The sequence below is a fragment of the Bombina bombina genome, chromosome 1 (assembly GCF_027579735.1).
Source record: "Bombina bombina isolate aBomBom1 chromosome 1, aBomBom1.pri, whole genome shotgun sequence".
In the NCBI taxonomy this organism is placed as follows: Eukaryota; Metazoa; Chordata; class Amphibia; order Anura; family Bombinatoridae; genus Bombina; species Bombina bombina.
The window spans coordinates 158,706,441-158,732,864 of NC_069499.1; the positions used below are offsets into that span (position 1 = coordinate 158,706,441).

The following is a 26,424-nucleotide window of genomic DNA, read 5'->3' on the forward strand; positions in this document are numbered from 1 at the left end:
CGGCAATGGACATAGTACCCTTTGCACGCTTACACCTCAGACCACTGCAACTGTGCATGCTAAGTCAGTGGAATGGGGATTACTCAGACTTATCCCCTTCTCTGAATCTGGATCAAGAGACCAGAAATTCTCTTCTATGGTGGCTTTCTCGGCCACATCTGTCCAGGGGGATGCCATTCAGCAGACCAGACTGGACAATTGTAACAACAGACGCCAGCCTTCTAGGTTGGGGTGCCGTCTGGAATTCTCTGAAGGCTCAGGGACAATGGAGTCAGGAGGGGAGTCTCCTGCCAATAAACATTCTGGAATTGAGAGCAGTTCTCAATGCCCTCCTGGCTTGGCCCCAGTTGACAACTCGGGGGTTCATCAGGTTTCAGTCGGACAACATCACGACTGTAGCTTACATCAACCATCAGGGAGGGACAAGAAGCTCCCTAGCTATGATGGAAGTATCAAAGATAATTCGCTGGGCAGAGTCTCACTCTTGCCACCTGTCAGCAATCCACATCCCGGGAGTGGAGAACTGGGAGGCGGATTTCTTAAGTCGTCAGACTTTTCATCCGGGGGAGTGGGAACTTCATCCGGAGGTCTTTGCCCAAATACTTCGACGTTGGGGCAAACCAGAGATAGATCTCATGGCGTCTCGACAGAACGCCAAGCTTCCTCGTTACGGGTCCAGATCCAGGGATCCAGGAGCAGTCCTGATAGATGCTCTGACAGCACCTTGGGACTTCAGGATGGCTTACGTGTTTCCACCCTTCCCGTTGCTTCCTCGATTGATTGCCAGAATCAAACAAGAGAGAGCATCAGTGATTCTAATAGCACCTGCGTGGCCACGCAGGACTTGGTATGCAGACCTGGTGGACATGTCATCCTGTCCACCTTGGTCTCTACCTCTGAAACAGGACCTTCTGATACAGGGTCCCTTCAAACATCAAAATCTAACTTCTCTGAAGCTGACTGCTTGGAAATTGAACGCTTGATTTTATCAAGACGTGGGTTTTCTGAGTCAGTTATTGATACCTTAATACAGGCTAGGAAACCTGTTACCAGAAAGATTTACCATAAGATATGGCGTAAATACCTATATTGGTGTGAATCCAAAGGTTACTCTTGGAGTAAGGTTAGGATTCCTAGGATATTGTCTTTTCTACAAGAAGGTTTAGAAAAGGGTTTATCTGCTAGTTCTTTAAAGGGACAGATTTCAGCTCTGTCCATTCTGTTACACAAACGTCTGTCAGAAGTTCCTGACGTCCAGGCTTTTTGTCAGGCTTTGGCCAGGATTAAGCCTGTGTTTAAAACTGTTGCTCCACCATGGAGTTTAAACCTTGTTCTTAATGTTTTACAGGGCGTTCCGTTTGAACCCCTTCATTCCATTGATATAAAGTTGTTATCTTGGAAAGTTCTATTTTTAATGGCTATTTCCTCGGCTCGAAGAGTCTCTGAATTATCAGCCTTACATTGTGATTCTCCTTATTTGATTTTTCATTCGGATAAGGTAGTCCTGCGTACTAAACCTGGGTTCTTACCTAAGGTAGTTACTAACAGGAATATCAATCAAGAGATTGTTGTCCCTTCTTTATGCCCAAATCCTTCTTCAAAGAAGGAACGTCTACTGCACAACCTGGATGTAGTCCGTGCTCTAAAATTTTACTTACAGGCAACTAAGGAATTTCGACAAACGTCTTCTCTGTTTGTCATTTACTCTGGGCAGAGGAGAGGTCAAAAAGCTTCCGCTACCTCTCTTTCTTTTTGGCTTCGTAGCATAATTCGTTTAGCTTATGAGACTGCTGGACAGCAGCCTCCTGAAAGAATTACAGCTCATTCTACTAGAGCTGTGGCTTCCACTTGGGCCTTCAAGAATGAGGCCTCTGTTGAACAGATTTGCAAGGCTGCAACTTGGTCTTCGCTTCATACTTTTTCCAAATTTTACAAATTTGACACTTTTGCTTCATCGGAGGCTATTTTTGGGAGAAAGGTTCTTCAGGCAGTGGTTCCTTCTGTATAAAGAGCCTGCCTATCCCTCCCGTCATCCGTGTACTTTTGCTTTGGTATTGGTATCCCAGAAGTAATGATGACCCGTGGACTGATCACACTTAACAGAAGAAAACATAATTTATGCTTACCTGATAAATTCCTTTCTTCTGTAGTGTGATCAGTCCACGGCCCGCCCTGTTTTTAAGGCAGGTAAATATTTTTTAATTTATACTCCAGTCACCACTTCACCCTTGGCTTTTCCTTTCTCGTTGGTCCTTGGTCGAATGACTGGGAGTGACGTAGAGGGGAGGAGCTATATGCAGCTCTGCTGGGTGAATCCTCTTGCACTTCCTGTTGGGGAGGAGTAATATCCCAGAAGTAATGATGACCCGTGGACTGATCACACTACAGAAGAAAGGAATTTATCAGGTAAGCATAAATTATGTTTTTTCTAAGGAATGGAATTGACTAAGAAAATACTGCTGATACCAATGTAATGTAAGTACAGCCTTAAATGCAGTGGTAGCGACTGGTATTAGGCTGATGAGTGTATGTGCACTGAAGTAATTTTCTAGGGAATGGAATTTGACTAAGAAAATACTGTTAATACTGAAGTAATGTATGAGCCTTAACTGCAGTAAAAGCGACTGGTAGCAGGCTTATTAATAACACTTCATAACCTTTAAAATGTATGTTCAAAACCTTTACTGGCATGTTAATCGTTTTTTGTGAGGTACTTGGTGATAAATCTTATTGGGGCATGATTTTTACCACATGGCTAACGTTTATTTCTGCATAGAAACAGTTAACTGAGGTTTCCCACTGTTGTAATATGAGTGGGAGGGGCCTATTTAGCGCTTTTTTGCGCAGTAAAAATTCAGTCACAGTCTTCCTACTTCATCCTCCATGATCCAGGACGTCTCTAGAGAGCTCAGGGGTCTTCAAAATTCATTTTGAGGGAGGTAATCAGTCACAGCAGACCTGTGACAGTGTGTTTGACTGTGATAAAAACGTTAATTGTTAAATTGATTATCCGTTTTGGGTATTAAGGGGTTAATCATCCATTTGCTGGTGGGTGCAATCCTTTGCTAACTTAATACATTTACTGTGAAAATTTGGTTGCTATAACTAATTTGGTTCATTGTTATTTCAACTGTGACAGCTTTTTGTGCTTCTTAAAGGCGCAGTAGCGTTTTTTATTTTGCTTGTAAATTTATTTGAAAGTATTTTCCAAGCTTGCTAGTCTCATTGCTAGTCTGTTTAAACATGTCTGACACAGATGAATCTGTTTGTTCACTATGTTTGAAGGCCAATGTGGAGCCCCATAGAAATATGTGTACTAAATGTATTGATGTCACTTTAAATAAAAGTCAATCTTTATCTGTAAAGAAATTATCACCAGACAACGAGGGGGAAGTTATGCCGACTAACTCTCCTCACGTATCAGTACCTTCGCCTCCCGCTCAGGAGGCGCGTGATATTGTGGCGCCAAGTACATCAGAAAGGCCCTTACAAATCACTTTGCAAGACATGGCTGCTGTTATGACAGAAGTATTATCTAAATTGCCAGAATTAAGAGGCAAGCGCGATAGCTCTGGGATAAGGACAGAGCGCGCTGATGATGTGAGAGCCATGTCCGATACTGCGTCACAATTTGCAGAACATGAGGACGGAGAGCTTCATTCTGTGGGTGACGGATCTGATCCAGGGAGACTGGATTCAGAGATTTCTAACTTTAAATTTAAGCTTGAGAACCTCCGCGTATTGCTAGGGGAGGTATTAGCGGCTCTGAATGATTGTAACACGGTTGCAATTCCAGAGAAATTATGTAGGCTGGATAGATACTATACGGTACCGGTGTGTACTGACGTTTTTCCTATACCTAAAAGGCTTACAGAGATTATTAGCAAGGAGTGGGATAGACCCGGTGTGCCCTTTTCCCCTCCTCCTATATTTAGGAAAATGTTTCCAATAGACGCCACCACACGAGACTTATGGCAGACGGTCCCTAAGGTGGAGGGAGCAGTTTCTACTTTGGCTAAGCGTACCACTATCCCGGTGGAGGATAGTTGTGCTTTTTCAGATCCAATGGATAAAAAATTAGAAGGTTACCTTAAGAAAATGTTTGTTCAACAAGGTTTTATCTTACAGCCCCTTGCATGCATTGCGCCTGTCACTGCTGCTGCGGCATTCTCGTTTGAGTCTCTGGAAGAGGCCATTCGCACAGCTCCATTGGATGAGATTATGAACAAGCTTAAAGCACTTAAGCTAGCTAATGCATTTGTTTCTGATGCCGTTGTACATTTAACCAAACTAACGGCTAAGAACTCTGGATTCGCCATCCAAGCGCGCAGAGCGCTATGGCTTAAATCCTGGTCAGCTGATGTGACTTCTAAATCTAAATGACTTAATATTCCTTTCAAGGGGCAGACCTTATTCAGGCCCGGCTTGAAAGAAATTATTGCTGACATTACTGGAGGTAAGAATCATACTCTTCCTCAGGACAAGGCCAAATCAAAGGCCAAACAGTCTAATTTTCGTGCCTTTCGTAACTTCAAGGCAGGAGCAGCATCAACTTCCTCCGCTCCAAAACAGGAAGGAACTGTTGCTCGTTACAGACAGGGCTGGAAAGCTAACCAGTCCTGGAATAAGGGCAAGCAGGCCAGAAAACCTGCTTCTGCCCCTAAGACAGCATGAAGAGAGGGCCCCCTATCCGGAAACGGATCTAGTGGGGGGCAGACTATCTCTCTTCGCCCAGGCTTGGGCAAGAGATGTCCAGGATCCCTGGGCGTTGGAGATCATATCTCAGGGATACCTTCTGGACTTCAAAGCTTCTCCTCCACAAGGGAGATTTCATCTTTCAAGGTTATCAGCAAACCAAATAAAGAAAGAGGCGTTTCTACGCTGTGTACAAGACCTCTTATTAATGGGAGTGATCCACCCAGTTCCGCGGACGGAACAGGGCAAGGATTTTACTCAAATCTGTTTGTGGTCCCCAAGAAAGAGGGAACCTTCAGACCAATCTTGGACCTAAAAATCTTAAACAAATTCCTAAGAGTTCCATCATTCAAAATGGAAACTATTCGAACCATCCTACCCATGATCCAGAGGGTCAATACATGACCACAGTGGACTTAAAGGAGGCCTACCTTCACATACCGATTCACAAAGATCATTATCGGTACCTAAGATTTGCCTTTCTAGAAAGGCATTACCAGTTTGTAGCTCTTCCCTTCGGGTTAGCTACGGCCCCGAGAATTTTTACAAAGGTTCTGGGCTCTCTTCTGGCGGTACTAAGACCGCGAGGCATAGCGATGGCTCCGTACCTAGACGACATTCTGATACAAGCGTCAAGTTTTCAAATTGCCAAGTCTCATACAGAGATAGTTCTGGCATTTCTGAGGTCGCATGGGTGGAAGGTGAACATGGAAAAGAGTTCTCTATTACCACTCACAAGGGTTCCCTTCCTAGGGACTCTTATAGATTCTATAGAGATGAAAATTTACCTGACGGAGTCCAGGTTATTAAAGCTTCAAAATGCTTGCCGTGCCCTTCATTCCATTCCACACCCGTCAGTAGTTCAGTGCATGGAAGTTATCGGCTTAATGGTAGCGGCAATGGACATAGTACCATTTGCGCGCCTGCATTTCAGACCGCTGCAATTGTGCATGCTAAGTCAGTGGAATGGGGATTACTCAGATTTGTCCCCTCTACTAAATCTGGATCAAGAGACCAGAGATTCTCTTCTATGGTGGCTTTCTCGGCCCCATCTGTCCAAAGGGATGACCTTTTGCAGGCCAGATTGGACGATTGTAACAACAGACGCCAGCCTTTTAGGTTGGGGCGCAGTCTGGAATTCCCTGAAGGCTCAGGGATCATGGACTCAGGAGGAGAAACTCCTCCCAATAAATATTCTGGAGTTAAGAGCGATATTCAATGCTCTTCTAGCTTGGCCTCAGTTAGCAACTCTGAGGTTCATCAGATTTCAGTCGGACAACATCACGACTGTGGCTTACATCAACCATCAAGGGGGAACCAGGAGTTCCCTAGCGATGTTGGAAGTCTCAAAGATAATTCGCTGGGCAGAGTCTCACTCTTGCCACCTGTCAGCGATCTACATCCCAGGCGTGGAGAACTGGGAGGCGGATTTTCTAAGTCACCAGACTTTTCATCCGGGGGAGTGGGAACTTCATCCGGAGGTCTTCGCTCAACTGATTCATCGTTGGGGCAAACCAGATCTGGATCTCATGGCGTCTCGCCAGAACGCCAAGCTTCCTTGTTACGGATCCAGGTCCAGGGACCCGGGAGCGGTGCTGATAGATGCTCTGACAGCCCCTTGGGTCTTCAACATGGCTTATGTGTTTCCACCATTTCCGATGCTTCCTCGACTGATTGCCAAGATCAAACAGGAGAGAGCATCGGTGATTCTGATAGCGCCTGCGTGGCCACGCAGGACCTGGTATGCAGACCTAGTGGACATGTCGTCCTGTCCACCATGGTCTCTGCCTCTGAGGCAGGACCTTCTAATTCAGGGTCCTTTCAATCATCCAAATCTAATTTCTCTGAGGCTGATTGCATGGAGATTGAACGCTTGATTCTATCAAAGCGTGGCTTCTCGGAGTCGGTTATTGATACCTTAATACAGGCTCGGAAACCTGTTACCAGAAAAATTTACCATAAGATATGGCGTAAATATTTATATTGGTGCGAATCCAAGAGTTACTCATGGAGTAAGGTTAGGATTCCTAGGATATTGTCTTTTCTACAAGAGGGTTTAGAAAAGGGCTTATCTGCTAGTTCGTTAAAGGGACAGATTTCTGCTCTGTCTATTCTTCTACACAAACGTCTGGCAGAAGTTCCAGACGTGTTCAGGCTTTTTGTCAGGCTTTGGCTAGGATTAAGCCTGTGTTTAAGACTGTTGCTCCGCCGTGGAGCTTAAACTTAGTTCTTAACGTTCTGCAAGGTGTTCCATTTGAACCCCTTCATTCCATTGATATCAAGCTGTTATCTTGGAAAGTTCTGTTTTTGATGGCTATTTCCTCGGCTCGAAGAGTCTCTGAGTTATCTGCCTTACATTGTGATTCTCCTTATCTGATTTTTCATTCAGACAAGGTGGTTCTGCGTACTAAACCTGGGTTCTTACCTAAGGTAGTTTCTAACAGGAATATCAATCAAGAGATTGTTGTTCCATCATTGTGTCCTAACCCTTCTTCAAAGAAGGAAGTCTTTTGCATAATCTGGACGTAGTCCGTGCCCTGAAGTTCTATTTGCAGGCAGCTAAAGATTTTCGTCAAACTTCTTCCCTGTTTGTCGTTTACTCTGGACAGAGGAGAGGTCAAAAGGCTTCGGCTACCTCTCTCTCCTTTTGGCTTCGTAGCATAATACGCTTAGCCTATGAGACTGCTGGACAGCAGCCTCCTGAAAGAATTACAGCTCATTCCACTAGAGCTGTGGCTTCCATCTGGGCCTTTAAGAATGAGGCCTCTGTTGAACAGATTTGCAAGGCTGCAACTTGGTCTTCACTTCACACTTTTTCAAAATTTTACAAATTTGACACTTTTGCTTCTTCGGAGGCTATTTTTGGGAGAAAGGTTCTTCAGGCAGTGGTTCCTTCCGTTTAAAGTTCCTGCCTTGTCCCTCCCATCATCCGTGTACTTTAGCTTTGGTATTGGTATCCCATAAGTAATGGATGACCCGTGGACTGACTACACTTAACAAGAGAAAACATAATTTATGCTTACCTGATAAATTTATTTCTCTTGTAGTGTAGTCAGTCCACGGCCCGCCCTGTCTTTTAAGGCAGATCTAAATTTTAATTAAAACTCCAGTCACCACTGCACCCTATGGTTTCTCCTTTCTCGTCTTGTTTCGGTCGAATGACTGGATATGACATGTGAGGGGAGGAGCTATGTAGCAGCTCTGCTTGGGTGATCCTCTTGCAACTTCCTGTTGGGAAGGAGATATAATCCCATAAGTAATGGATGACCCGTGGACTGACTACACTACAAGAGAAATAAATTTATCAGGTAAGCATAAATTATGTTTTTTTCTTTGCATAAATGTTTTGTAGATGATCTATTTATATAGCCCATAAAGTTTTCTTTTTTAAAAAATGTATAGTTTTGCTTATTTTTAAATAACATTGCTCTGATTTTCAGACTCATAACCAAGCCCCAAAGTTTTATGTGAATACCGTCAGCTACCTTCTCCAGCTTGCTCCTGTTTGTGTAAAGGGTCTTTTCATATGCAAAAGACGTGGGAGGGGGGGAGTGTCTTATCTCCCACTTGCAGTGGGCTTTCTAAGTAAGTTTTAAAACAGTTTTATACTGGATTTTTATATAAGTATCTGTGCATCTTATTCTTTATAGTAGTGTCTATTACATGCAGTTATATCAAAATGAGTGTATACTGTCCCTTTAAGAAGCATGAAGTAACTGGACAAAAGTGCATACTTTTGCAGTTATACCTGTCTATCTCTGATAAAGCGCATGTGCTCATGCACGAAACGCATCAGATAGGTGCTTCCATGACCTACTGTTAACAGCTTAAACAAATTATCCTTGCACTGGCACCCTGGTTCTGGTTTTCGTCTCTCTCTTTTCGTTTGCATACCTGTTTAATGTGTTTGTGTGTGCAAAAGGAGCATTTGGAAGAAAAGTTCTACAGGTTATTTTCTACTTATGTATAATGAGAGCTCATAAAGGCCCTCCCAAAAGAGAGGTTTTCCAAGAGCGTTGTATTATATGGAATCTGTTGTATGGTCTAGAGGAAGCATGCATTTGCCACATTACTTATGCCATTTATTTTTGCTCAAAAAGATCACAAACCCTAAGTCTTTAGTTAACTAATTAGTCCCTCACCAAATAAGGATTTCCAGCTGTCTTCTTTTTTCTTTCTTTATCGGTTCTATTTTCTTCCTATACTCCAGCCCTAAAGGATAATAAATGAACTTACAGTTGAAGATGAGGAGTCTGAATTTCTTTGACTTGAGGGAGTTTGAAACGGTCCCTTTAATTATTTTATATTCTCTTATTTTACATCATTAGCCTGGTGGCTGTTTCTCCAACATTGGTGTGTCCGGTCCACGGCGTCATCCATAACTTGTGGGAATATTCTCTTCCCCAACAGGAAATGGCAAAGAGCACAGCAAAAGCTGTCCATATAGTCCCTCCCAGGCTCCGCCCACCCCAGTCATTCTCTTTGCCGCTGAGCAAGCAGCATCTCCACAGAGATGGTGAAGAGTATGTGGTGTTTAGTTGTAGTTTTTTATTCTACTATCAAGAGTTTGTTATTTTAAAATAGTGCTGGTATGTACTATTTACTCTGAAACAGAAAAGGATGAAGAGTTCTGTTTGTGAGAGGAGTATGATTTTAGCAGCAGTAACTAAAATCGGTTTCTGTTCCCACATAGGACTGTTGAGAGGAGATAACTTCAGTTGGGGGAACAGTTGGCAGACTTTTCTGCTTAAGGTATGACTAGCCATATTTCTAACAAGACTGGGTAATGCTGGAAGGCTGTCATTTCCCCCTCATGGGGACCGGTAAGCCATTTTCTTAGTCTCAAACAGAATAAAGGGCTTAATATGGGCTATAAAACTGGTAGACACTTTTATGGACTAGATCGATTGCTTTATTTGGGCATTTTATACAGCTTGATGTTAAAATTCACACTTTATCACTTTGGGGAACGTTTTTTTCACGGCAGGCACTGGCTTAGACACCTTCCCAGTCAGGAAGGGCCTTCTTTGTAGTAGGCAGAGCCTCATTTTCGCGCCATTACTGCGCAGTTACTTTTGAGAGCAGGACATGCAGCTGCATGTGTATGGGTCTGGAAGTAGTTGAAAAGGTCCCTAGAAGGCTTCATCTGGTATCGTATACCCCCCTGGGTTTGGTAAAGTCGCAGCAAAGGCTGTAGCTGGGACTGTAGAGGGGTTAAAACTATAAACGGCTCCGGTTTTGTCATTTTAAGGTTTTTTTTAAGGGTTAAAGGTCTGATATTTGGGGTGCAATGCTTTGAATGCTTTAAGACACTGTGGTGAAAATTTGGTGAAAATTGAACAATTCCTTCATAGTTTTTCACATATTCAGTAAAAAAGTGTGCCCTGTTTAAAATTTAAAGAGACAGTAACGGTTTTGTTTTAAAACGGTTTTTGTACTTTATTGACAAGTTTAAGCCTGTTTATCATGTCTGTGCCTTCAGATAAACTATGTTCTGTATGTATGGAAGCCAATGTGTCTCCCCCTTCAAAATTGTGTGATAATTGTGCCATAGCGTCCAAACAAAGTAAGGACAGTACTGCCACAGATAGTAAAGTTGCCCAAGATGATTCATCAGATGAAGGGAGTAGACATAGTTCTACATCATCTCCTTCTGTGTCTACACCAGTTTTGCCCACGCAGGAGACCCCTAGTACTTCTAGCGCACCAATGCTTGTTACTATGCAACAATTGACGGCAGTAATGGATAACTCCATAGCAAATATTTTATCCAAAATGCCTGCATTTCAGAGAAAGCGCGATTGCTCTGTTTTAAACACTGTAGAGCAGGAGGGCGCTGATGATAATTACTTTGTCATTCCCTCACACCAATCTGAAGTGGCCATGAGGGAGGTTTTGTCAGATGGGGAAATTTCTGATTCAGGTAGAATTTCTCAACAGGCAGAACCTGATGTGACATTTAAATTTAAATTGGAGCATCTCCGCGCACTGCTTAAGGAGATGCTATCTACTCTGGATGATTGTGACAACCTGGTCATTCCAGAAAAATTGTGCAAGATGGACAAGTTCCTAGAGGTTCCGGTGCACCCCGACGCTTTTCCTATACCCAAGCGGGTGGCGGACATAGTGAATAAGGAGTGGGAGAAGCCCGGCATACCTTTTGTCCCCCCTCCTATATTTAAGAAATTATTTCCTATGGTCGACCCCAGAAAGGACTTATGGCAGAGAGTCCCTAAGGTCGAGGGGGCAGTTTCTACACTAGCTAAGCGCACTACTATTCCTATCGAGGATAATTGTGCTTTCAAAGATCCTATGGATAAAAAATTGGAGGGTTTGCTTAAAAAGATTTTTGTACAGCAAGGTTACCTCCTGCAACCTATTTCGTGCATTATTCCTGTCACTACAGCAGCGTGGTTCTGGTTCGAGGAACTAGAAAAGTCGCTCAGTAGAGAGACTCTGTATGAGGAGGTTATGGACAGAATTCACGCACTTAAGTTAGCTAATTCCTTTATTTTAGATGCCGCTTTGCAGTTAGCTAGACTAGTGGCGAAAAATTCAGGGTTTGCAATTGTGGCGCGCAGAGCGCTCTGGCTAAAGTCTTGGTCAGCGGATGTATCTTCCAAGACAAAATTGCTTAATATCCCTTTCAAGGGTAAAACCCTTTTTGGGCCAGAATTGAAAGAGATTATGTCAGACATCACTGGGGGTAAGGGCCACGCCCTCCCACAAGATAGGCCTTTCAAGGCCAAGAATAAGTCAAATTTTCGTTCCTTTCGCAATTTCAGGAACGGACCGGCCTCCAACTCTGCAGCCTCTAGACAAGAGGGTAATGCTTCGCAAACCAAACCAGCTTGGAAACCAATGCAAGGCTGGAACAAGGGTAAGCAGGCCAAGAAGCCTGCTGCTGCTACCAAGACAGCATGAAGGAGTAGCCCCCGATCCGGGACCGGATCTAGTAGGGGGCAGACTCTCTCTCTTCGCTCAGGCTTGGGCAAGAGATGTTCAGGATCCCTGGGCATTAGAAATAGTTTCTCAGGGTTATCCTCTGGAATTCAAGGAACTACCCCCAAAGGGAAGGTTCCACATGTCTCACTTATCTTCAAACCAAATAAAGAGACAGGCATTCTTACATTGTGTAGAAGACCTGTTAAAAATGGGGGTGATACACCCAGTTCCAACTGTGGAACAAGGAATGGGGTTTTACTCAAATCTGTTTGTAGTTCCCAAAAAAGAGGGAACTTTCAGACCAATTCTGGATTTAAAGATTCTAAACAAATTTCTCAGAGTGCCATTGTTCAAAATGGAAACTATTCGAACTATTTTACCTACAATCCAGGAGGGTCAATTTATGACTACCGTGGATCTAAAGGATGCGTATCTACATATTCCTATCCACAAAGATCATCATCAGTTCCTAAGGTTCGCCTTTCTGGACAATCATTACCAGTTTGTGGCTCTCCCGTTCGGGCTAGCCACTGCTCCAAGGATTTTCACAAAGGTACTCGGGTCCCTTTTAGCGGTTCTAAGACCAAGGTTCATTGCAGTGGCACCTTACTTGGACGACATTCTGATACAAGCGTCGTCTCTTTCAAAGGCAAAGGCTCACACAGACATCGTTCTGGCCTTTCTCAGATCTCACGGGTGGAAGGTGAACATAGAAAAGAGTTCCCTGTCTCCATCGACAAGAGTTCCCTTCTTGGGGACAATAATAGATTCTTTAGAAATTAAGATTTTCCTGACAAATGTCAGAAAGTCAAAACTTCTAAACGCTTGTCAAGTTCTTCACTCTGTTCCACGACCTTCCATAGCTCAGTGCATGGAAGTAGTAGGGTTGATGGTTGCAGCAATGGACATAGTTCCTTATGCACAAATTCATCTAAGACCATTACAACTGTGCATGCTAAAACAGTGGAATGGGGACTATACAGACTTGTCTCCAGTGATTCAAGTAGATCAGAAGACCAGAGACTCACTCCGTTGGTGGCTAACCCAGGATCACCTGTCCCAGGGAATGAGCTTCCGCAGACCAGAGTGGGTCATCGTCACGACCGACGCCAGTCTAGTGGGCTGGGGCGCGGTCTGGGACTCCCTGAAAGCTCAGGGTCTATGGTCTCGGGAAGAGTCTCTTCTCCCGATAAACATTCTGGAACTGAGAGCGATATTCAATACTCTCAGGGCTTGGCCTCAACTAGCAAAGGCCAGATTCATAAGATTCCAATCAGACAACATGACGACTGTTGCTTACATCAATCATCAGGGGGGAACAAGGAGTTCTCTGGCGATGAGAGAAGTGACCAAAATCATAAAATGGGCGGAGGATCACTCCTGCCACCTATCTGCGATCCACATCCCAGGAGTGGAAAACTGGGAGGCGGATTATCTGAGTCGTCAGACATTCCATCCGGGGGAGTGGGAACTCCACCCGGAGATATTTGCCCAGTTGACTCAATTATGGGGCATTCCAGACATGGATCTGATGGCGTCTCGTCAGAACTTCAAGGTTCCTTGCTACGGGTCCAGATCCAGGGATCCCAAGGCGACTCTAGTGGATGTATTAGTAGCGCCTTGGGCCTTCAACCTAGCTTATGTGTTTCCACCGTTTCCTCTCATTCCCAGGCTGGTAGCCAGGATCAAACAGGAGAGGTTGATAGCTCCTGCGTGGCCACGCAGGACTTGGTATGCAGACCTGGTGAATATGTCATCGGCTCCACCATGGAAGCTACCTTTGAGACAGGATCTTCTAGTACAGGGTCCATTCGAACATCCAAATCTAGTTTCCCTTCAGCTGACGGCTTGGAAATTGAACGCTTGATTTTGGGTTTTCGGATTCTGTGATAGATACTCTGGTACAAGCCAGAAAACCTGTAACTAGAAAAATTTACCATAAAATATGGAAAAGATATATCTGTTGGTGTGAATCCAAGGGATTTTCATGGAGTAAGATCAAGATTCCTAGGATCCTTTCCTTTCTCCAAGAAGGTTTGGATAAGGGATTATCAGCGAGTTCTCTAAAGGGACAGATTTCTGCTTTATCTGTCTTGTTACACAAACGACTGGCAGCTGTGCCAGATGTTCAAGCTTTTGTTCAGGCTTTGGTCAGGATCAAGCCTGTTTATAGACCTTTGACTCCTCGCTGGAGTCTGAATCTAGTTCTTTCAGTTCTTCAAGGGGTTCCGTTTGAACCTTTGCATTCCATAGATATCAAGATGTTATCTTGGAAAGTTCTGTTTTTGGTTGCTATTTCTTCTGCTAGAAGAGTTTCTGAGTTATCTGCTCTGCAGTGTAATCCGCCCTATCTGGTGTTCCATTCAGATAAGGTTGTTTTGCGTACTAAACCTGGTTTCCTTCCAAAGGTTGTTTCTAACAAGAATATTAACCAGGAAATAGTTGTGCCTTCTTTGTGTCCGAATCCAGTTTCAAAGAAGGAACGTTTGTTACACAATTTAGATGTAGTTCGTGCTTTAAAGTTCTATTTAGAAGCAACAAAGGATTTCAGACAAACGTCTTCTCTGTTTGTCGTTTATTCTGGCAAGAGGAGAGGTCAAAAAGCTACTGCTACCTCTCTTTCCTTTTGGCTGAAAAGCATCATCCGATTGGCTTATGAGACTGCCGGACGGCAGCCTCCCGAACGCATCACAGCTCACTCTACTAGGGCTGTGGCTTCCACATGGGCCTTCAAGAACGAGGCTTCTGTTGATCAGATATGTAAGGCAGCGACTTGGTCTTCCCTGCACACTTTTGCCAAATTCTACAAATTTGATACTTTTGCTTCTTCGGAGGCTATTTTTGGGTGAAAGGTTTTGCAAGCCGTGGTGCCTTCTGTTTAGGTAACCTGATTGGCTCCCTCCCTTCATCCGTGTCCTAAAGCTTTGGTATTTGTTCCCACAAGTTATGGATGACGCCGTGTACCGGACACACCAATATTGGAGAAAACAGAATTTATGCTTACCTGTTAAATTACTTTCTCCAACGGTGTGTCCGGTCCACGGCCCGCCCTGGTTTTTTAATCAGGTTTGATGAATTTCTTTCTTTAACTACAGTCACCACGGCACCCTATAGTTTCTCCTGTTTTTTCTCCTGTCCGTCGGTCGAATGACTGGGGTGGGCGGAGCCTGGGAGGGACTATATGGACAGCTTTTGCTGTGCTCTTTGCCATTTCCTGTTGGGGAAGAGAATATTCCCACAAGTTATGGATGACGCCGTGGACCGGACACACCGTTGGAGAAAGTAATTTATCAGGTAAGCATAAATTCTGTTTTTTAATGCAAATTCCAGTAAGGATTTTTCTCCAAAACCATATTTAATTGAAATGTTTTGAAATATGTTATTAAAGTGACCTTACATTTTAGCTGAACATTCTGAAAAGTTCCATGTGCTGTGCTATGAGTGAGAATCTTTTCTTTAGAGTAAAAAATGTACAAAATAATTGTGATTTTTCTTTTTGATTTTTCTCTTTTCTTATAGGATAATTTTTGCCATATTTAGAGTGATTTTTGTGTTTTTAATGAATATGAATAAAAGATGGCATTTTTTTATTTTGATGGGTACAGGAATGTTTCCAATTTATACTGCCAGCCCTACCTCATGCCATAGACCTTTTGAGGGACGCTATTGTAAAAGTTAAAGAAGTTCACGATGAGTTGGAAGACCTGCCATCACCACCACCACCTCTCTCTCCTCCACCTACCACGAGCCCTCATAAGCAGACAGAAGACAAAGGAGTGCAATGTGAAGAGGAGGAAGAGGAGAAAAAGGACAGTGGAGTCGCCTCAACAGAAGACAGTTCTTCTTCGCACATCACCGCAGCCACCATCGCAGCAAAGGTTAGTTTGGACAGTTTTAAATGTGTATCTATTTCATTCATGTTTTGTCCAGGCTATGCAAAAGCAACAATAACCCTTTATGTAATATTATATATTTTAGAACATTATAATGAGGTGCATTAAAGGGATATGAAACCCAAAAAAATCTGTTGTGATTCATACAGATTATACAGATTCTAAAAGCTTCCAATTTACTTCTTTTTTCAAATTAGCTTTGTTCCTATGGTATTCTTTTGTTAAAGAGCTAACTAGGTAGATACCTGGAGCACTACATAGCAGGAAATAGTGCTGCAATCTAGTGCTCTTGCAAAACTGCTGCCATATAAACTGTTGCATATAGTGTTGTTTAAAATTCCATGCATTTTGGTTTCATGTCACTTTAAGTTTTTTTTATCAATGCTTGACAAAGCCAGTGGATCATAGAGTCTATGTTGTTAGCCAGAGTTTTAAGGGGAACATGTAAGCATATAAGCCAGTTAAACATATAAAATTGTAGAATTGCATTCACTTTCTGAAGCTTGTACTGTGAATAATTTACTATGCACTTGATGTCATTTTCTTTTACCAAACAAAAAAGACAAATCCTAGCAATGTTGGTTAAGATTATCAACAGCCCACAAAAGGTTTTACCAGTTCCGTTCTAATTACCATATTACTTTGCTGCTCTGATGACAGGGGCTGAGGCTCTCCTGAGGCTGAGGCTCTCCTGTTTTGTTAGTAATGTTATGTTGCTTTTCAGAATGTTGCTATTTTGAGGATGTAACAACTATTTGTATTTAATCCCCCAGTTAGTGGTGACGCTGCAGCTTCTGGGGTGCTACAGAGAGTTATAAGCAGACTGAACCTCTCCTCAGTGACACCAGAGGCGCCAGTAAATGTCAGGGACAAAGAGCATGAGTTTCTGCTAAACAATATTTAGGCCTCAATTAGAGGTGCTGAGCTTGAGTTAGTCTCTCCACATAGGCAACTGATAACCCAATGGCTTCACATCCATTCATTGTGCTTGGTAAATCCTTTTTTATGCATTCTGATCCATATTTTTGAGAACCTTTACACTAGTCAGTGCCACTATGCAAAGGAGAACACTACTCAACCTGTAAAGTATGGCTTTTGTGCCGTTTCTATATTGCTGGTGTAGTTTTATGATGGTCTTTTAGTACTTCAACAAGCTTTGCATGATTTATTTCTCAAATGAGGTGCCAGTGTATGGCTCTGTGATTTTAATATGCGCTTATAACCTTTTTATTAATTATTTTTGCCTGTTGTCAGAACATGGAGCACAATTTTGTCCCTAGTAATCCTAAATGGGTTTGGGCATTGTTTATTTTTGCCATTTTTGTGTTCTATGTTTATAGTTTGAGGTCTATACTAACTTTTCTATAAATTCTCTTTTCTGCTACTGGTAACTCTTTCCAGCCTGTGTTTTAATGGTGATGACGCAGAAGCTGAAATAATAGAATACCCAGAGTATGTGCAGCCACCACAACTGAACTTATGTAGCCTCAACTACTGATGATTTCTGCAGCATAAGCAAGACTAGGTGTTCACTGATCAGTGTTCAGCTATCCCATCAGAATAGACTAAGTCTTCTGAATCAGTGGAGGGAACTTCTAATATGCCCCCTGTGGATGAGTTGGAATGCTTCATTTAACAGGGTAAATGTTCAAGAGTTTCTGAACTATGTTTTTTGTTTTCTCAGTAGGCTGGTTAAAGCTATTATGATATTTAGAGTCTAAATAAGTTATGGTTTTTTATTTATATTTCCAGATATTTTTCTTCAGCCTCCTTCTACAATGTTTCATTATAACCATGCAATTAAATTCTAGAATTCAGTAATTCACAGATTGTTTCAGAATAATAGGGTAAAAGACTAAACATTTTGTTTATGCCGTTTTACCCACTCCTTGACAGAGTAGCTAGATTAAATCATTAATACTTTATTTACTTAATAATACTCAAGGCCTTATGAATGGTACAAAGTTCTTCATGGGTCTGTTTTATAGTAGAATAAAGAAAGATCTCTAAACTAGGGGGACTATGTTGTGTCTTGTGATATAAATTTTGATTTAAAAAAATGTTAAAAATTTGCTCACATTAAATAGCGTTTGCTATACCATTATTAAAAGGAGATTGTAGTAGATTGTAGTACAAAATTGACATAGTTTAATTTATTAAAGCATGTACTTTTAGCACTACCAACCCTGCAAGTCGATATGTGTAAATATCGCCATGTCTGCTTGTTACTAGCAGTTCTCTGTGGCTCCCGAGTAGTACTTTCACTGTGCTTAACCCCTTCACGTGACTTAAACACATAGATTTTCAGGGTCGATAGTGCTAACATGACATGCTTTAGTGAATGTCCCTTTAAATAGCATTTGAACTATGTTAATATTTACCTCCATGCAGTACAGCAGTTATTACTCACCTGACTCACCTGACCACACTTGCCTCTACACTAATCATACCCAACACTCTACCTACTTAAAATGCTATCAGTTACTCCCAGACAAAAGAAGTACCATCTGCACCCAACAACCTGTTCTGTTATAATCACAATTAAGTTTATGAACATTTAAAAACATTTAATTATACAATTACAGTTATTTTATTGTTAACTGCATACATCACAAATTCATGTTATTTAAGTGGAAAATGCATTCAAATATTCCAGGACGTGATTAGCAATATTATGATCAGTTATTTCTAGAGCGCTATAAACATAGGCATGATATGCAGGTAACATTTATAGTGGGTACAAGTGGGTAGAGGGCCCTGCTGAGCGTCGCACTGTTGTATTAAGCTCTCATGAAGGTGATATACAAACAGCTGGGCTCATAGGCTTACATGCTAAGGGGGTTCAAGGGGATAACAAAGGAGGAGAGGAACTGAGGTTAGAAAAGGTTAGCATATGTTGTATGCATCCCTGAACAGTAGAGATTTTAAAAGAAAGAAATGAGTCAAGTGTGACTTAAAGACATTGGACATGTGGGCTTTGGCTAGGGTGACCATATTGCCGCTTTAAAAAGGAACACATATGAAAAATACATATGTTAGGGCTGTTTAAAGAAATGTTTTTAATAATATACATTATAAGAAACCTGACATATGTATTTTTCATATGTGTACCTTTTTAAAGCAGGAATATGGTCACCCTAGGTTAGGGTGATAATGGAATTATCAATAGTTATAGAGAAATGGGGGTTGGAGATTTTGGAAGAAGGGGGGAAATAAGTTTCTCAGTTTTTGAGAGATTTAGCTTAAGGTAGTAAGAGGACATCCATGATGAGATGTGAGAAAGACAGTGGGTGACACAAGTTAGCAAGGAAGGAGATAGGTCTGGTGCAGAGAGGTAGATTTGGGTGTCACCAGCAAATGGAAACCCTTGGGACTTTATTAAAGAACCTAATGATGACATATAGATTGAGAAGAGAAGGGAAACAAGGACAGAACCTTTTAGTACCCCAACAGAAAGTGGTAAAGTGGTAAAGGGGCAGAGGAGGCATCGGAGAAGGTAGGAAGAGAGGGTATGTGTTACAAATGACAAAGGCTGCAGACAGATCAAGTAGGATTAGCAGAGAAAAGTGGCCTATTGATTTTGCTTTAACAATTAGTGGCTCTGTGGAGTGGTGGGGGCGAAATCCAGATTGCAGTGGGTGGAGTCTAATGTAAGGAAATGTGATATATGTGTATATACTTGCTTTCCTAGAAGTTTTGAGGCAACGGGCAGTGTTGAAATAGGGCAGTAGATGGATGGGGAGGGCTTTTTGCGGATAGGTGTGACCAGTACATGTTTAAGAGATGAGGGAAATATACCGGTGCTGTGGGAGAGGTTGAAAATGTTTGCGAAGATAGGGGTAAGGGTTAGGAGAGAGGGAGGGGAGTAGCTGTAAGAGAATTGGATCAGGGGTCAGGTAGTGAAGCGAGGACAGTAGATAGGGCTGGACTGAGAAGAGTATTGAAAGTAGAGAACAGATATTTTGGGTTGGAAGAAAAAGTAGATATAAGAATAGAGAAGTAATCTAGCTTAAAGAGGTTAAGGGAAGAATAGTAGGAGTTCAAGAGGAGCTTGTAGTGAAAAAAAGTTAGCTGAACACCGAGATTTTCGCCAGTGTCACTCAGCAGTGCAGGAACATCTGTGTAGGGAGCAAGTCAGAGGAGTATGCCAGGGCTGAGGATGAGTGTGTGACTTCCGAGCTATGGTAGGAGGGGCCAAATTGTCAAGGACCGATGTAAGGGTGGAATTGTAGTGGCAGATAAATTGGTCAGAAGTCCAAAGAAAAGGCTGCACCACCAAATAAATCAACACACTTCTTTTATTCCTTTAACCACGAGCAGGTACAAAACAGCAGGACTACGTTTCGGGTTGTTAACCCTTAGCTTAAGTCATGACATGACTAAGGGTTAACAAACCAAAATGTAGTCCTGCTGTTTTGTACCTGCTCCTGATTAAAGAAATAAAAGAAGTTTGTTGATATATTTGGTGGTGCTGCCTTTTCTTTTGACTTTTGTAATCTACAAGGTATGCAGTAACCTATTGGCGGGCACACCTTCATTACTTTGATGCTGGATCTTCCTTGGGATTAGATAAATTGGTCAGGGCAGGAAAAGGAGATGGGAGAAAGCAGAGGTTTGAGAGAGTTTGAGATCTGTTGTAGTGACTTAAAGGGACATTCCAGACAAAATTTAAATGAACATTGATGCATTTCAGTTTTGAATAGAAGAAATTTTGTAATAAACATGTATTAGCAAAAATGCTTCTAATAGAAGCTATAGCTGTTTTAAAAGCGTATTTAAGTATGCACCGTGCATCAGCATTTTAAACACAGCACTTGTTCAGAGAGCCTAAGGTGCTTGTACTATTTGGTAATTTCTCAATTTCTTAAAGGGACATAAAACTCATGATTTGGATAGAACATGCAATTTTAAAAAAATCCAATTTACTTCTTTTTGTTGTTATTCTTTGTTGAAAATCAGGAAGGTAAGTTCAGGAGTGTGTATGAGTCTGCAGCACTTTATAACAGCAGTTTTGCATTAATGTTATACATTAGCAAAAGCACTAGATGGCAGCACTATTTCCTGTCATGTAGTGCTGCAGACATGCGCACGCTAACTATCTGGATATCTCTTTAACAAAGAAAAACACGAGAATGATACAAATTTGATATTAGAAGTAATTTGGAAACATTTTTAAAATTGTATTCTCTATCTGAATCAAGAAAGAAAAAAAATTGTGTTTTAGCTGCAATATTTAAAATGATGGTGCACTGAGAATATCTAGCTATGCTTCACATGCACATGTAAAGAAAAATGTTAACACTGAAACACTAGTAAACCTTTAGCATTTTTGCCAATACATGTATATTACAAATATGTTTCTATTCAAAGATGTAATTGATCTGTGCACATTTAATTTTTGACCGGAATGTCCCTTTAATGCTTCTGTGGAGTTTGGTGTGAGGGCTAAATGGAGGGAAAGTTGTAGGACGTGATGTGATGATGCAAATAAGGAGATGATGGCCAGAAAGAGGAAAAGGGACATTTGTAAACTTTGAGAGAGTGCATCGATAGCTGAAAATCAGTTCAAGGAAGTGACCATCTTTGTGAGTGGTACAGACCAAAAGAGGAAATTAATTGGAGAAGTTGTTTTGCTGAGGAAGCAGTGGGATTGTCAATATAGAGGTTGAAGGCACCAATAATGAGGGAGGAAATAAGTTAGCAAGGCAGCAAAATGATTTAGAAATTGAGGAGCCAGGGGGCGGCATATGACTGCAACACAAATAGAGCGAGGAGAGGATAAGTGAATTGTGTGTGTTTTGAATGAGGAAAATGCGAGGGAAGAGATGGGCTGTATTTAATAAAAAGTTCAATGAGAGGAAAGTAAAATACCTACACTAGGGGGAACTTCCGGGCGACGGCCATGATCGGTCGCAAGACTGTCTTCTGCTTCAGGTCATAGCGTAAATCTGCACATAATCCATCTAGTAATGCATCATCGAGCATTTTGTGAAGCCTAATACTATTCAGCAGAGAAATCCCTCTCGAATGATAGTACTATCTTCGGACTTGACGTCAGACTCAGCCTACCGGAGCTTTATATAAGTTGTGGCCTGCTATCTAACCCCCGGCAGGGCACTCGTGTGTCTCTGTCGTTACAGAGCAGTGTAATCCCCACAAGACACTGCAAAAACCTCCAGAACAATAACCACCTGCTACTGGGATTCACTTCTACTCACATGGAGCTGAACTACGCCTTGACCGAGCTCAGCAAATTGCTTGACGAGTATAAAGCCAAGTTTACCTATGCCCTAAGAGTTACTTATCACCCCACCACCCTTAATCCTTGTTTGAAATTTGCCTGCTCTAACCCATGGTCCAACTGTGCTAGCAGTGGCGATGCCTTGGGGCCCCATCATCTGCCACCTGCTACTAAGATTGAGGCTCAGGACTCAGAGACTAGGCATGAAGGACAATGCAATATAGGAGAATCTTCGTAAAAAAATCCCTAGTACTACTCACCGGCTAACTATGCTTGAGAGAGGAATGGAGGAGGCGTCGGAAACAGGTTTCACTAGGGAGCTAACTGGCCCACAAGCCAAAACTCTGGTGAAAAAGCTATTATATGTCTCTCCTCAGTGGTTTACAGAAACACTTACCAGAGGACTACCCAACACAGCTCTCCCAGATCAAATCTCCAACCCAAGGTTAGTAGAAACCGGCATGGTGGTTTCAAAACTCACACAGCAACCCAGAGTGTTGAAGACCTATGGACTGTCCTCCTGCAGATAAGTGATCACCGCACTTTGACATCGGGCTATTGAGTAAGAAATAGTAAGTGGGGACACATGATAATTTTCTGCTCTGCTTTGTCACAACAGAACTGGGACCCTGGTGGTTAATCAAGCTAAGTAGCGTTGCTCATATCTATATTTCCATGCAGGTTTCTTTGACGCAATATGAGCTTGAGAGACCCGTTGTAACACCCTATTCACTTGGAGCTCAGTGGTCTTTCGTTTTATTTTGTTGGCATCGGGCTGGGATAAAGCGATGAAGAGCGCAGAAGTGTGCTACTATCGTCTCCCTTACACTTTACATACTTGCCTCACTGCATTTGTTGAACATTCTGCTAACTGCTGTATTACATGGAGAAAACCTTGCCTCATAGATCACACAGGACTTCCATCGAGACCTATAGACATCTTCAGTTGGTCAGCACCTTATGCCTCTCTCATTATAAGGGTAATGATTAGAGATTTAGAGGGAACTTTTTGTAAAGGCACCGGGTCTGAATTGAGAAACACAAAGCTTGTAACTCGCTCTTACAGAAAGGTTGTTTACAGTCTAATTTACACTTGAATTTATTCTCAGCCCTGTATTGTATTGAGACTATGAAGAATTATAGAGCCTGACCATGGTTAAAATCTACCACTACAGAGGGGAAACTTTACTTAATAAATTCATTGAATACTCTAATAATGCCTACATTATATTTCTAATAGTCTCATGCCTCTAGTACAGTTTATCTTATTGAGAGATACTGACATGGCTTGATCGTATCCACCTTAATATGTTTGTTCATAGAGCCACATGATTATGCTTACTTAATGCCCCTTTCCTTTCTCAGTAATGTTAACCTAATATCTATTTAAAAAGCTCCCAGGGTTAAGGAGAGGTTTGGGAGGTATTTAATTTAGAAGCCCTATTGTGCTAAGCCCTTATTGTTCAGGACACTTGCAACTTAATTATCTCTCCCTAACTTCCTAATAGTATGAAGCTGACTTCCACAACTCTGTTGGGACATAGTCTTAAGCAAAAATCCACTACCAGTTAGACTATTGGGCATAAATATCCCCCCCCCCCCCGCCCCCCTAATCTTACAGGTTTTGTCGCTAGTGGCTGAAGGCGAGACTATATGATCTGATTAAACTACTTAATAGATTGCCGAAACTAATTTTAAGCTAATTATATAGATGGGTGAGTTTCCTTTCCTTACAGCCACTAAAACTATAGATATTTGAGGACAGAAGCTTATGTTAAAATATGTTCACAAATAATCTTTCTGAGACAAAGGATAAACTATGAGATACTTTACACTACAGGAAAATCTCATAGCCAAGATACCCTTGAGCGTATATACTATTCTTACATCTATGCTTTGGCGTGTTCATTATACCTATGCCTAGAAATTATTTAATTTAAATTATTTATATATAATATTCTCAATACGACTCATTATCTATGAACTACCTGCTAAACCATGCTGGCTCCAATTATTTGAAATTAGTTAGATGTATATGCGTATCAAAAATGTGTTACAGTTAACGTAAGCCCAAATAGATCACAGTGTGTGATTTGCTATGTTTATCAGTTTGGGCCAACACTATTTCAGTTTAAGAGTTTACTACCTATAGTTTATAAATAAATTAAAAAAGGTTCATCATTTGAGGCCCAAGAGTGGTCTCCTTTTGTTTGAGACTACCTCCTGTAGAGTAGACTTGTATTTTTATGTTACTGGTAGGTCCATAAGTGGCCTCATATGTCAAATAGGAGGTATACAGACGCGATAGGCAAGCTATATACAGTCTTATATCTATATAATATGTTAGACAATATTGCACTGTATATTCTCTCTTTCTATTGTTTGTATGCCATGTTATATTTTCTCTATATATTCTGTAACGACACAGATTTTCATGTATGCCTTGAACAGAACCTCAATAAAAAGATTATTTAAAAAAAACGAAAAAAACTACACTACCTCCTTGTCTGTTTCCAGACCTAGGGGTGTGGCTGAATTGGAGACCCCCATGGGCCAATACAGCAATGGATGCTGTGTCAGGAGGAGAGAGCCAGGTTTCTGTGAGATACAGGAAGTTGAGGGAGTGGGTGATAAAGAGGTCATGGATATAACTTTACCTTGCACTAACAGATTAAGTGCTGGATAATCTTTAATTCTCTGTTATAAGATTTTCCAGCATTTACCCTGCCAGTGACCTCACCCCCAGCATTTTTCAGCATCAGATCTGTTTTTTTTTTTTTTTTTTACGACACTCTCTGTGATCTCTCCAATCTCCTGTACCCATAGCCCCCTTCTTTCCAAGATATCTATGAACAAATTATATTATATTGATTAGTATTGCTACAAACCTGAGGAAGAGAGAAATCTCGAAAGCTTGTCTTTTACTACGTAATGTTAGTCCAATAAAAAAGGTATTACTGCATTACTACATTACTCTTGTTGTTGTTATTATTAATATATATATATATATATATATATATATATATATATATATATATATATATATATAATTTATTATTGTTTTCTAGTAGCGCCAAGAATGTTATGGTCTTTTACAAGTCTGGAATGATCTATTGCATAGTATTGTCCCTCAATTAACTTTAATCTTCAGAATTCTAAAATGTATAGTACAAGACAAAAACTCTGTAGTAAGGAGCAATACCACACTTGGTTAATTCTCCCACAATTTCTACAAAGAGCTTGATTTATCAAGTGAGATCGGACAAGGGCGTACATATTCGCCCCTCTGGCGGGCAGCAACCTGCTGCTGGAATTTACCATCAAACGTGAGCGGTATTTTTTTTGTAACACCCCCCCCCCCCCCGCCTGTGCATAGCCAATCATGCGCGGGCAGGAGCTGTCAAGCTCCCTGGTCAGACGAGACCGGGGAGATTGAAATTCTTTACCTAAGAGGTGAAGAAGAGGGTAGGGAAGCAGTGGTCTAATGACCGCTGCTTGATAAATCGTTAATGCAGGTTCTCTTTGTGCGAACCTGAAGTCGTAGGGGAGGAGAAGCCTTGATAAATCGAGCCCAAAGAGCTGCTGTCTTAACTCTTATACTCAGCCAAAATCTTCGCTCATAAAGTAAAAAAATAGTTTAATCTCAACCTGACACTTTGCTTTGCAAGATAAGTTTACTGAAGCTGACCAATGAAGGCAAACCTGACAGAGTTATTATGATGCCTCTTAATATTCAGTTTCAGCATATTAGAAAACACAGTAAAGCTTTGCAACCCAGAAAAAAAAATAATAAAAGAAAAAAGTAGGATAACTATTAAAGTGTTTAAAAAAAAAATAGAATTCTTAAGTGTACTAATGCTCTGAATATTCTAGTTTACACTATCTCAGCAGTATCTGCTATGAAGTGCTTAGACAATCCTTTGATCATCCAGTTCTTCAGGGCAATAACAAGCATTATCTCCTGTTCTGAGATTGGGCTTCTTGCATGATTGACTTTTTGTGCAAACTTCACTAGGTTAAGAATTTTCCTTCCAGTCATTAATCCTTTTTTTTTTTTCCCAGTACCTATTTTATACTAAAGAGCATAAGCTGTTTCTTCACTTCAGTGAATCGCCTCTGTTGATTAACCTGATAATTTAAAATGAGTGATTAAAGTCCAATGCATAACCTCCGTTTTTCTAAGACATCTGGGCAGATTTCCCTCTGCCTCCCCCTGTATATACAGGTATCAAGGACAATGCATCTTGCTAAAAATATAGCAAAAAGCCGCCTGAAACTGGAAGTGAAATAGTTTAACTGCTATGACTGATAAATGCTGTTAAAAAAAATGAATCCCAATTTAGGTTAACAAGATGCAAATCATTATGTAGATTTGAAAATTATAGAGCTTGGTTTAAGTTCATTCTTGTACTAAAACCTAGCTGTAATGTTGAATGCAAACTATTTAAAAAGGTATATTTATGGTTTATAAATATTTACAGAACGTTATATCATATGAATGGAAAGGGGGAATACTAATGGAACCATTAAAGGGACATAGAAGCCAAAATCAAAGGTTCATGATACAAATAGATTCAGATGCTTCTGTTATTAATATGGCTTTGTTCTTTTGGTATCCTTTGTTTAAACACATATATAGTTAGGCTCAAG

General features: G+C 41.3%; 1 protein-coding gene across 1 annotated transcript in view; it reads left to right on the top strand.

Moving 5' to 3' along the window:
* GPHN (gephyrin) overlaps positions 1–26,424 on the top strand; it is a 1,061,400-nt gene that overhangs the window by 546,215 nt on the left and 488,761 nt on the right. Inside the window, 1 exon segment of the mRNA XM_053697683.1 lies at positions 15,246–15,518. Coding sequence (XP_053553658.1) covers positions 15,246–15,518 — 273 coding nt within the window.